We start from the raw sequence: 12,598 nt of genomic DNA, 5'->3' as shown, positions 1-12,598 counted from the left end.
AGGGGGAGAAAATAAAATAAAAGAAACAAGCAACACAGTGAAGGAAAGAACCCAAATCGACAAAACACCGACGGGGGGAGGGAAGCCCCAAGTTACCAGGCCGCGCACGAGGTACGACCCAGAAAACGATTAACTACACACAAGTTTGTACGAATTACAAACCAATACCAACCAGAAACACACAATAACACGTACACAGCAAAATAACCAGTGGAAATTTGACAAAGACAAGAATGGGAAAACACTTAAACTTCGATGCCGTGGAGAGCTCGAAGTACGCTTCACTCGCCCGAGGAACCGGAAGCCGGAACGACACCATTGTATAATTTAAATAAACATAAATGCAAATTTCGCATGTGGAAAAAGTAAGTACACCCCATGAAATGTTTTTTAAAATCTTTTTAACATATGTCGACATATCAATATTTGATCTTCATTTAAACAGTATCTATAGATAAAGGTGATCTAATTGAACAAAAAACAATGAAAAATTGACTTTGCAATAATTAATTCAACAAAAAATTAACAAAGATGCCATTTCCTTCTGTGGAAAAGTAAGTACACCCTTGGCTCTAATAGGTGGTATTGCCCCCTTTGGCAGAAACAACCTCAAGTAGGCGTTTCTTATAACTGTCTACCAGTCTCTGACATCGACTGGGAGAAATTTTTGCCCACTCCTCCATACAGAATTCTTTCAGCTGTGCGATATTTGAGGGGTTTCTTGCATGCACAGCTCATTTCAAATCCCCCCACAACATCTCGATGGGATTTAGATCCGGGCTTTGACTTGGCCATTCCAGAACCCTCCATTTCTTTCTTTTCAGCCATTCCTTGGTGGATTTACTGGTATGTTTAGGGTCATTGTCATGTTGCAAGGTCCACCTTCGGTTGAGCTTCAACTTTCCGACAGATGGCCTCACATTATCCTCAAGCACCCTCTGGTACAATGAAGAATTAATAGTGGATTCTATGATGGTGAGCCGCCCAGGCCCTGGTGCAGCAAAGCTGCCCCAAACCATAATATTTCCACCACCATGCTTTACAGTTGGTATCAGGTTCTTGTGGTCAAATGCTGTCTTTGGTTTTCGCCAAACATGTCTTCTGGTACTGTGACCAAATAGCTCTACCTTTGACTCATCTGTCCAGAGCACATTGTTCCAGAAGTGCTGGTCTTTGCCTGGGTGTTCATTGGCAAACTTTAGTCTTGCCCTGATGTTCTTTCTTGACAGCAAAGGTTTCCTCCTGGCACACCTCCCATGTAGATCAAATTTGTGCAGCCTCTTTCTAATGGTAGACTCGTGCACTTTGACATCAACAGTGGAAAGAGCTACCTGTAGGTCCCGTGATGACATTCTGGGGGTTCTTAGAGACTTCTTTCAGCATCTTGCGGTCTGCTCTCGGGCTGAACTTGCTGGGGCGGCCTGGCCTGAACAAGTTAGCAGTTGTTTGGAATCTTCTCCACTTGTAGATGATCTTCCGGACAGTCGAATGATTGATTTCAAATTGTTGGAGATCTTTTTAAATCCCTTCCCAGACACGTAGGCATCCATAACCTTCTTTCTGAAGGCCTCAGAGAGCTCTTTTGATCTAGGCAGGGTGACGCCGCACACTTCAACAACAAAGAGCAAACCAAACGAAATGTCCGAGGTTTAAATAAGACAGGTTCCTCCAAGATCCTCTCTAACGATGTTCTAATCATTTGCACCTGAGCTGGTGCACCTGATTCAAATTTTAGGTATTTGAAGTAGTGATAAATGTAGGGGTGTACTTACTTTTTCCACATGCGAAATTTGTCATTTATGTTTATTTAAATTATACAATGGACTACAAAATGTAAATGTTTCATGATATTTGTTATATTATATCACCTTTATCTATCAATATTGTTGAAATGAAGATCAAATAGCTGTATGTTGAAATATGTTGAAAAAGTCAAAACTTTACATGGGGTGTACTTACTTTTTCACTTGACTGTATATAACTATACCAAGTTTGACTAAGATCCCTTCAGCCGTTCTCAAGTTATCACGGAAACGAAAACCTATCACGGACAGAGAGACAGACAGACAGACAGACAGACAGACGGCCAGACGGACAGACGGCCAACCTGAAAACATAATGCCTCCGGCAACTTCGATTAAGGATGGTGGCAGGAGACTAGTGAAGAGAGGGGATAGTGTTGAAGGTGTGGGAAGGATATTTTGGGGATCTGTTAAAATGGGCAGGGTGAGGTGGCGAGCTGGAGCTACCGAGTTATGTGGAGGGGAAAGTGGAGCTGGTGAAGATCACGGAGGAGGTGGTGCAGACAGCATTGAAGAGGATGAAGAAGGGAAGAGCACCAGGCATTGGTGAGGTGTGGACAGAGATGATATTTGTCATGGGAGAAGTCGGAGTCATTTGGACGAATAGCCTGTTGCATGCATGTATGTATGGGTTAACTTCCGGAGGATTGGAGGACAGGTTTAATTGTTCCGATATAGAAGGAGAAGTGCGATGTTCACGTTCCAGTTCCAGGAAAGTAAAAGAGCATTACGCTGCTACGTCATGGAAAGAGGGTGCTAGAGAGTATTCTGGACGGGAGGATAAGTAAGAGTATGGAGATGGAGATTGGAGAAGAGCAGCAGGGATTTAGAAAGGGAAGGCGGACGATGAAATGGGATGTTCACCCTCAGACAGCTGTGCCCGGTTTGCTGGAAACCCAGATAAGCACTATCCTGTGGATAAATCACCTATCTGATGGATACAATTTATCCACTGGATAGGTTCTGTTGCTCAAAGCCTGGATAATTGTATCTGTTGGATAAATTAGTAAGTTTTCCAGAAAACTTTATCCAGTCGCCTCTGGCCCGGATAACGCCTTATCCATGGCTCGTGACACATACGTACGTTGTCCAATTCAAAATGGCAGACGATCCAGTTTTGGTTGACATCTGTCTGGCGAACATTGAAAGGAAATTCCACAAACGCTGAGCGATAGTCATCTCCGACACTGTTGATGGCAGCTGTGATCGTCAACCACACCTTCCGATTCACATCATTCGTTTGGGTGTTGGAAAAGTTACTCCTAATGAGCTTTATATTATCTTCTGCCACCCGACACAATATACCTGTAATTTGCAGTAAAATTTGCCTTCCTCTTTCTAGTATGACTGACTTTACCCGTCATGACTGTTTTGCAAGCGGACGAGACAGTGCAATGCATTGTGGGATACCATATGCCAATCAAAACTTTAACCACGCCTTATCCAGCCCTTATCCCGAGGATAGTTATCCTACCCTCATCAGGAAGATAACTATCGTAACCTTATCCAGCGATTATCCAGTGGATAGCTATCCTAACCTTATCCAGGCCTTTTCCAGCGGGTAGTTATCCTATCCTTATCCAGCCTTTATTTGGCAAATAGCTATCCAAACCTTACCCGGCGGATAGCTATCCTAGCCTTATCAAGCATTTGAACAACCATAGACTTATCCGTCGCATCCATCAGATGAGAACTTTAACACAGGACAGCTCTTACGTAGGGGTTAGTTAAATTATCCGAGCTTCTCACAGCCAGGAACTGTGATAAAAAGATTATTGACTTGTGCCCAATTTCATAGAGCATTCATAATAAAAGGAAGTACCTATACGAGGTAGTTAAATAAAACTTCGATTTGCTTTTTCAGCCTCATCCAGGCCAAAGTGGTGAAATAAAGGTGTCACGGAATGATTTGTGGGCCCTTCAGTGCTGTGTCCTCCAAGCACCGAGGGAAAAATTGCTGAAGAAGGAAAGGATTATAGTCGAAAAGGAAAAGTTTGCAGTGGAGAAAGAGAATATTGTGTTGGAGAATGTGAAACTTGAACTGGAAAACGACCCATGCTATAAAAGGCTCCACAATAAAATTAACGAGGTTCGAGGAGTTGCCACCGACACGTCAGCAGGTGTCCTTGCGATCACGGAAACATGGGGTCATTCAAGCATTCGAGATGCCGAGTTAGGTATCCTGGAGTACCATACATTTGGAGTCGTTAGTCATGACGGTCGAATCGGTGGCAGCATCCTTCTGTACATAAAGTCCCAGCAAAATTCAGTTCTCCTTCCTTGTCAATTCAAACCTTCACTCTTTGACTCTATCACATGTACAATTAGAATACGTGACCCCCTTCATATTACCTGGATATACCACCCCAAAACAGTTTTACAAACTCTGCTAATTATTTGCTTATAACACTCCTAAAAAGAGGCTGAGTAGGTTAGAGGATGATGTGGTTGAGCTTGAAAGTGGTTGGATGTCAATGAAAGCTAGTCTGTTGGGAGCCGTTGGTGAGGTCGGTGGATGGACAAAAGGACCACCGAGGCACTCGGAAACATGGTGGTGGGATGATGAAGTTGGAAAGAGGATTGACGAGAAGAGGAAGAAGTTCAAGGAGTGGCAGAAGGCGAAGGGTACGGGAGCAGAAACAGCAGAGCATGAAAGTTATAAGGCAGCCAAGAAGGCTGCAAAGAAAGAGGTAGCAAAGGTGCAGGAGGCATGTAGGAAAATGTTCGGAGAACGCTTGGATTCGGAAGAGGGTCAGAGAGCGGTATTCAGGATTGCAAAGCAGATAGCGAAAGAGAGGTGTGATGTGATTGGGGTGAGTTGCTTGAAGGATGAAGTGGGACAAATCGTTGTGGACCCAGATGGAATTAAAGGAAGATGGAAAAGATATATGGAAATGCTGTTGAATACAGAGAATGAATGGGATGGCAACATAGAGAGTAACCCAGTTTTAGGACCGGCAGAGAAGATAACTGAGAAGGAAGTTGAGGAAGCGATAAAAGCAATAAATAAATTAAAAAATGGCAGAAGCGATAAAAGCAATGAAGAGTAGAAAAGCGGGAGGGCCGACGGGAGTTGTGGGAGATATGTTGAAGTCAGCAGGAAGTTGGGGTGTGAAGAGAATGACAGAGATCTGTAATCTGGTGGTGAAAGAAGGCCGCATTCCAGTGGATGGGGAACTGAGTACCCTCGTCCCTCTATACAAGGGGAAAGGTGACCCTCTGGAGTGTGGCTCGTACCGAGCGATAAAGTTATTGGAGCATGGAATGAAGGTATTGGAAAGGGTGTTGGAGAGAAGGATAAGGAAGAAAGTGAAGATCGACGAAATGCAGTTTGGATTTATGCCAGGAAGAGGAACGACACACGCTTTTCATTGTGAGGCAGTTGCAGGAGAAGTACATGGAGAAGAGGAAGAAGTTGTTTCTTGGGTTTGTTGATCTGGAGAAAGCATTCGATAGGGTTCCACACAAAGTAGTGACATGGGCATTGAGGAAGTTAGGAGTGGAGGAATGGTTGATCAGAGTGGTGATGGCAATGTACAAAAGAGCGTGCACAGCTGTAAGGACGAAGGACGGGAACAGTGGTGAGTTTGAGGTGAATGTGGGAGTGCATCAGGGGTCGGTACTAAATCCACTACTATTTGTAGCTGTGATGGAGGTGCTGGCTCAGAACGTAAAGGAGGGTTTACCGTGGGAGTTGTTGTATGCAGATGATCTGGTGTTGATTGCGGAAAGTATGGATGGACTGAAGGCAAAGATGAAGTGGAAGGAATGTATGGAGACAAAAGGTCTGAAGGTGAATATCGGAAAGACGAAGGTGATGGCAAGTGGTAAAGCATGTGGTGAGGTGGAAAGAACTGGGAAATGGCCATGTGCTGTGTGTAGGAAGGATGTCGGAGTGAACCCCATTCAATGTACAATGTGCGCTGAGTGGGTTCATCAAAAATGTAGTGGTCTGAGAGGGTCATTCACCAGTGTGGCAGCTACATTCAAATGTAAGGTGTGCACAGAGGAAGCTGCAGATGGAGGAAATGTTGAGTTGGATCTTGGAGATGGCGTGAAGCTGGAAGGTGTGAAAACATTTTGCTACCTCGGAGACATGCTGAATGGAGAAGGTGGATCAGACTCGGCAACGGTTGCTAGAGTGAGATGTGCATGGACGAAGTTTCGGGAACTGAGTGGCGTGCTGATGATGAGGGGAGTGTCGTTGAAGCTGAAGGGAAAGGTGTATGCTGCACGTGTGAGAAGTGTTATGATTTATGGGAGTGAGACATGGGTAATGAACGTAGAGCAGCAACGAAGGTTGGAAAGGGTGGAAATGCGAATGGTTCGATGGATGTGCGGAGTATCGTTGAGAGAGAGGAAGACAAATGATGAATTGCGAAAGATGATGGGAATAGAGCCTGTGATTGATGCTGTGAAGAGGAACAGGTTGAGATGGTTTGGTCATGTGTTGAGGAAGGATGAAAGTGACTGGTTGAGAAGAGTGATGGAAATGAATGTAGAAGGAAGCAGAGGACGGGGAAGACCGAGAAAGACTTGGCTAAAGATGGTGGAAGAAGAAATGCGGGCAAGGGGGTTAACAAGGAGAGATGCAGAAAATAGGGCAAAATGGAGAAGATCGTCATTGGGACCGCAAGGTTAACCCCCGCTCTAGCAGAGAAAATGGCCTTTAAAATGCATGTTGTGTGTTGTACTCCTAAATGCTGTCCTCAAAATTCCTGACCACCACATCCTTTTGGGGACTTCAATTGGTCAGCTGGTTGATGTTCTTCCCCGATTTCATTTGACTTTCTGCCGCTCTCGTTTCGTGAGAACCATCTCCGTCTCCAACATGTTCTCTTTCCAAAGAGATTTCGCGTATGAGCAGAGTCGTCATATCTCGACCTCATTTTAACTGACGATTCCCTAACATTTCTCGCATCAGATCACTTCCGCCCATTGGTCTTATGGACCATGCTTGTATCCATTTCACCATGGCGACTCCATCAAACTGCCGGCCTCTGCCAAGTTTCAAGTGGAGATGCACCAAAATGGACAAACTAGGAATCATTGAAGCAGCTCGAAGACTTGTTTGGGGTGTTCACCTATTAGTAATACATCTGTCTCTGCGTTGCGGAACATTGTGGAAGACAAACATTATGCAGCTAAAAGCCAGCTATGTCCGTCTCGCCATGTTGTCGAACTCCATACCCTCCCGTACCATGTCAGGCTTTCCCGCCAAAATCTCTTCTCCAAGCAGCACCGGCACCTCCGAGGGGAATTTTCAAGCAGCAAGCTCAAAGGTGTCAAATCCCTGGTGTTGGGCTAGCGGCTAGGGTGCCGGCTTAGGATCCTAGGATCCCGGGTTCGAATCTCGGTCGATCGCCGAATTAATGCCAGGGGGGTTGACTCAGCCTGTCATCCTTCCGAGGTCGGCTAATTTGAGTACCAGTTCACTGGTAATTCCCTGTTTGTCGTTGAAGGCGGCAAAAAGGGTTGGCGTCAGGAAGGGCATCCGGCCGTAAAACATTGCTTCAAAAAGGGGACCAAAAAAAAAAACAACTACCACGGTCCCCGAAAAGGCCAACCCCCGCTTTGCGGGGAAAAATGGCCTCTAAACGGTGGTTAAGCTCAAAGGAATTTCCGCTCCTTGGCCTTTTCCCATCAAATTGTGAACATGTGGAATGCCCTCTATTCTGGTGTGGTTTTGGTACCATCAGTTACTGCATTTACAGCCAGACTGGATGCTGCATAGGCCCAGCTAGTCCTACCATGAGTAGATTTTTAAATTCGCACAGAAATACATAAAAGCACCACGAGAAATTAATTAATGAAAATGTTCATCATGGCACAATGGCCCTACAAAGAGCATTATTATTAATGATGATGATGATAATGATGATGATGACGATGATGATGATGATGATGATGATGATGCTAGTCAAAGAGGAAAACACTCACCTATGCAGCCATGCTCCACATCCTTTTCAAATCCCGGCTGACATTCCTCGCAGTCTATCACCTCTGGACCAGAGCATGTTGTGCATGAAGTGTGGCATCCTGTAACATGGTGGAATGGAATCCTCAGAAAATAATAATTCACAAGTAGTTTAATATAATTTCTACATAATATATATACATATACATATACATATGTGTGTGTGTGTGTGTGTGTGTGTGTGTGTGTGTGTGTGTGTGTGTGTGTGTGTGTGTGTGTGTGTGTGTGTGTGTGTGTGTTCTGATTTTCTGGCCACATCTTTTGACCGACCGGGCTCAAAATTGCCGTGAAGACTTCACTCCCCAAGGGTGGTTTCTGCACTGTAAACTCTCTCCCCCCCACCCCTCACTCCCTACACCATCCCACACCATGTGTTTGCTTCCATTCACTGGGTACACCCTTTCACCAATGGGGCCCACTCACACTTGGCATGAAGTATCCACTCACCCAGGATAGTTTAGCACTTTGCCCCACCTCTTGCCCCAACCCCACCCCACCCCCATTACCCCACTACTATGTGTGTTTGTTCTGATTTTCCAGCCACACCTTTTGACCCATATTGTTCAAACCTGCCATGAAGACTGTTCACTCCCCCAGGGTGGTTTTGCATGATACCCCACCTCCCCCTCCCCCCCCCCCCAACCCACCATCACCACCCCTACACCACCCAGGACAAAATGTGTATGACATTTCATCAATAGAGTTCATTTCAGACCAGGAACTTTTCATACCTCCCCTACCATCCATATTTCATTTGACTCACGTGAGCAGTTTGCGTATGTGTCATTGCGCTTTAGGGCGTAGAACCCCGCTTCACACTCGAGGCACTCTTCACCAGCATACCCCACATCGCACACACACAAGCCTGTGCCCGAGCGTGTTCCTTGCCCATCACAGCGTCCATTACCCGCACAGGGCCGTACCGACCCTCCCAGGCAGTCTGCAGCAATATGTCAAAACAGCCATGGTTAATGCAACCATTAAATAACAAGATGCATGCACAAGACCATCCATATATACGGTGTGTGTGTGTGTTTGTGTGTGTGTGTGTATACACACACACACACACACACACACACACACACACACACACACACACACACACACACACACACACACAGTGTTGGAAAAAAGTGGACTGCTTGAGCAGCCTGATATGCTGTACCCTTCACTATTGCAGGTTATGGTGGTGGTGGTGGTGGTGGTGGTGGTATGCCATTTCTAACAAGTAGTCAGTAGGACTCTGCATCAACTATAGTGTACACAGTGGAACAAAAAGTGAAAATCGTTACTTTGTGGTGCGAGTCAAAATCTGACGTGCAGGTGCGCCGACAATAGTCAGTATTCCAATGGTCAAACCTGTAATGGACCTTCCAATGGGAGCAGTGCCGTGTATATTGAGAGTCTGGCCAACTGAAATACTTGCGCCATGTTGCATACCTAACTTCACGCGCTGGCACTGCGAGATGTATGTCAGCTGTGGCAATCCTGTAGTTCTGTGACGAGGGAATCGATGTTATTACTGTTTGGTCGCAGATTTAATGAGGTACAACTAATTCAAGTTAAAGTGACGTGTTGTTTGTTATTGGAATAATAAAATCTGCAAGCGGCGTCATTTATTCACACGAATTGTTTACCTGTCGCGGCACACGATTTATTGTCAGCTGCATACAGCATACTGATACATTTTATTTCTCTTGGCATAAAATTGTAATCTGATAAAATGGAGCTTGTATACTAGTTTTCATCTATTATCTGGAAACGTAACATACAATATTCCCATAATGCTACGAAAGTACAACGTCTATTATTTTATTCATTAGCTTGGGTTCACAAATGTTGTTATAACTTGACTCGCACCATAATCAGCAATAAAAAAAGTAAACATACTCTTAGGTACATTGTTTATTTGTTATTCTTGAAGAAATCCAGCATTAAACATTATAACCTTGGTGATATATTTAGATAAAATAGATATATATGTCAAATGTGTACGTGTATATACATATATCCTATTTCAATTTCTTGACAAGCGCTCGCATTGCCATACTTTTGCTGCCATGCTCTCCGGTCGTAACTTTACGTTGCGTTTTACGGCTGTGTGATTGGGCTCCATATCAACCTACACCCACAACGTTGTGCAGAGTCCTATCTATTGAAACAATCCAAATTAACTGCTTTTTTTGGCAATATAATATTTGGAAACAGTATTATTTTCCCCCAAAAAATGCTACGTTTTCAAAGAACACTTTACTCAGGAAACTGACACAACAGTGACAAATATTGCGTCATAAACAAGTATTTCCTGATATGTAAGCATATATAAACAGTTCATGTTATAGGGTATCTATCTATAATTCCAGTAATCTCTGTGTGTATGTATGTATGTATGTATGTTTGTCTGTGACCGCTGTTTCTCGACAACCACGGGTCCGATATACTTGAAACTTGCCAGGTATATTGCTGGGGACCCGAGGATGTGCCTTTTCAAGGTTTCATATTAATCGGACAAGTAGTTACCGAGCTATGTCCAAAAAACGATTCAACCAATCAGAGAGCAGCGAGTTATCACGTGTGCCGAACGTGGCGAACAGACTCTGCCTCGGACGGCACATTTGAGAGCGTATTCATTTATTTCACGTTGGCAAACTATGTTGGCGTTAAACTATGTTTTAAAACTAATTAAAACTAATTTGCGATTCTTTCGCTTTCCTGCGCGTTTGTGCACGCTATGGCGATTTCTTTACCAAACTCCGCAAGCCGTTCGCTTTGGACCAAACCATTTCATGTAAATAGAGGGGGGGGATTGTCACCGTACTCGCAAGCCGTTCGCTTTGGACCAAACCATTTCATGTAAATAGAGGGGGGGGATATAATTTTAGATATATATATAGTACGGGCATGCCCTAGTATGTATAATGAGGGATTATGTATAATACCTGATTTTCAGTTTCATCTTCAGCAGAATTTCATCAGAAAAGAAAGAACCATGAGAAGAGGAAGAAGTTCAAGGAGTGGCAGAAGGCGAAGGGTACGGGAGCAGAAACAGCAGAGCATGAAAGTTATAAGGCAGCCAGGAAGGCTGCAAAGAAAGAGGTAGCAAAGGCGCAGGAGGCATGAAGGAAAATGTTCGGAGAACGCTTGGATTCGGATGAGGGTCAGAAAGCAGTATTCAGGATTGCAAAGCAGATAGCGAAAGAGAGGTGTGATGTGATGGGGGTGAGTTGCTTGAATAATAATAATAATAATAATTCATTTATTTTGTATAGCGCTTTTCCAGAAGCCCAAAGGCGCTTTGACAGAGTGGAAAACATAATGCATAACAATACATGAAAACAACAATTGCAAAAAGACAAGAATCAAGAAAACAAACAGCAGCGATATACGGCATATATATAAGACAAGAATCAAAAAGACAAGACAAGAATCAATAGGGAAATATTTAAAGCAAAAGGAGGGAGAAGGAGAAGAGATAGTCAGGGGTTAAATGCTGTGGGTTGAATGTTGAATGCAGCGTTGAACAGGTGGGTCTTTAGTGATGTTTTGAATGTGGTGAGTGAGGAGGAGTCTCTGATGGTGTGAGGTAGTGAGTTCCAGAGGGTGGGAGCAGCGATGGAGAAGGCCCTGTCCCCCCAGGATCTGAATTTGGTCCGGATGGAGGGGGTCAGGAGGTTGGTACCAGCAGAGCGGAGGTTGCGGGTGGGAGTGTGTCTGGAGAGGAGGTCAGCCAGGTAGGATGGGGCCAGGTTATGGAGGGCTTTGTATGTCAAGAGGAGGATTTTGTACTGGATTCTCTGGGGGATGGGGAGCCAGTGAAGCTTGTAAAGGACGGGGGTGATGTGGTCACGGGTCCGGGAATGAGTGAGTAGACGGGCAGCGGAGTTCTGAATGTATTGGAGTTTATTGGTGATTTTTGAGGGTGAACCATAGAGGAGGCTATTGCAGTAGTCCAGACGGGAGGTGATGAAGGCGTGGATGAGGGTTTCTGCAGCCGTGGAGGAGAGGGATGAGCGGAGACGGGCAATGTTTTTCAGGTGAAAGAAGGCTGACTTTGTGATCTGTTTAGTGTATTTGTCGAAGGAAAGGGTTTGGTCAAAGATGACGCCATGATTCCGGATGTGAGGGGAGGTGGATACTGGGATACCGTCGATGTTGAGGGCAAAGTTATGGGTGGATTTTGTGAGCGTTTTTGGGCCAATGATGATTATTTCAGATTTATCACAGTTAAGCTTGAGGAAGTTGATTTGAAGCCAGGATTTTATTTCAGTGATGCAGTTTGTCAGGATAGAGTGGGTGTCGGTGGAGACGGACTTGGTGGAGATGAAAAGCTGGATGTCATCGGCGAAGCAGTGGAATTGGAGACCATGACGGCGGATTAAGTGACCGAGCGGGGACAGGTAAAGGATGAAGAGGAGGGGGCCAAGAACTGAACCTTGGGGGACACCTTGGGGGAGGGGAGCAGTGGGGGATTTGCAGTTATTGATGGAGATGAACTGGCATCTGTCAGAGAGGTATGATTTAATCCAAGAGAGGGCAGTGCCGGTGACGTTAAAGGTGGATTCAAGTCGGGTGAGGAGGATAGTGTGATCGATGGTGTCAAAGGCAGCGCTGAGGTCGAGGAGGACGAGAATGTTGAGGTTGCCAGCGTCAGAGGAGAGGAGAAGGTCGTTGGTGATTTTGAGGAGAGCAGTTTCAGTACTGTGGTTGGAGCGGAATCCGGATTGGAATGTTTCATACAAGTTATTGGCAGAGAGATGATGTTTGAGTTGAGTGGCTACAGCGCGTTCCAAAACTTTTGACAGAAAGGGTAGGTTGGAGA

At 44.9% G+C, this 12,598-nt stretch overlaps 1 protein-coding gene across 2 annotated transcripts in view; it reads right to left on the bottom strand.

Moving 5' to 3' along the window:
* LOC137412462 (cysteine-rich with EGF-like domain protein 2-A) overlaps positions 1-12,598 on the bottom strand; it is an 88,291-nt gene that overhangs the window by 36,070 nt on the left and 39,623 nt on the right. For both annotated transcript variants that reach the window (XM_078775420.1, XM_078775419.1), the window contains exons 5-6: positions 8,543-8,719; positions 7,743-7,841 (exon numbers count right to left, since the gene is read on the bottom strand). In XM_078775420.1, coding sequence (XP_078631546.1) covers positions 7,743-7,841; positions 8,543-8,719 — 276 coding nt within the window. The remainder of the gene's footprint in view (positions 1-7,742; positions 7,842-8,542; positions 8,720-12,598) is intronic.

Source organism: Myxine glutinosa, chromosome 4, assembly GCF_964187855.1.
Source record: "Myxine glutinosa chromosome 4, kmMyxGlut1.1, whole genome shotgun sequence".
Lineage (NCBI taxonomy): Eukaryota > Metazoa > Chordata > Myxini > Myxiniformes > Myxinidae > Myxine > Myxine glutinosa.
Note: the sequence above shows the minus strand (reverse complement) of the source record. Positions and strands in the feature narration are given on the sequence as shown.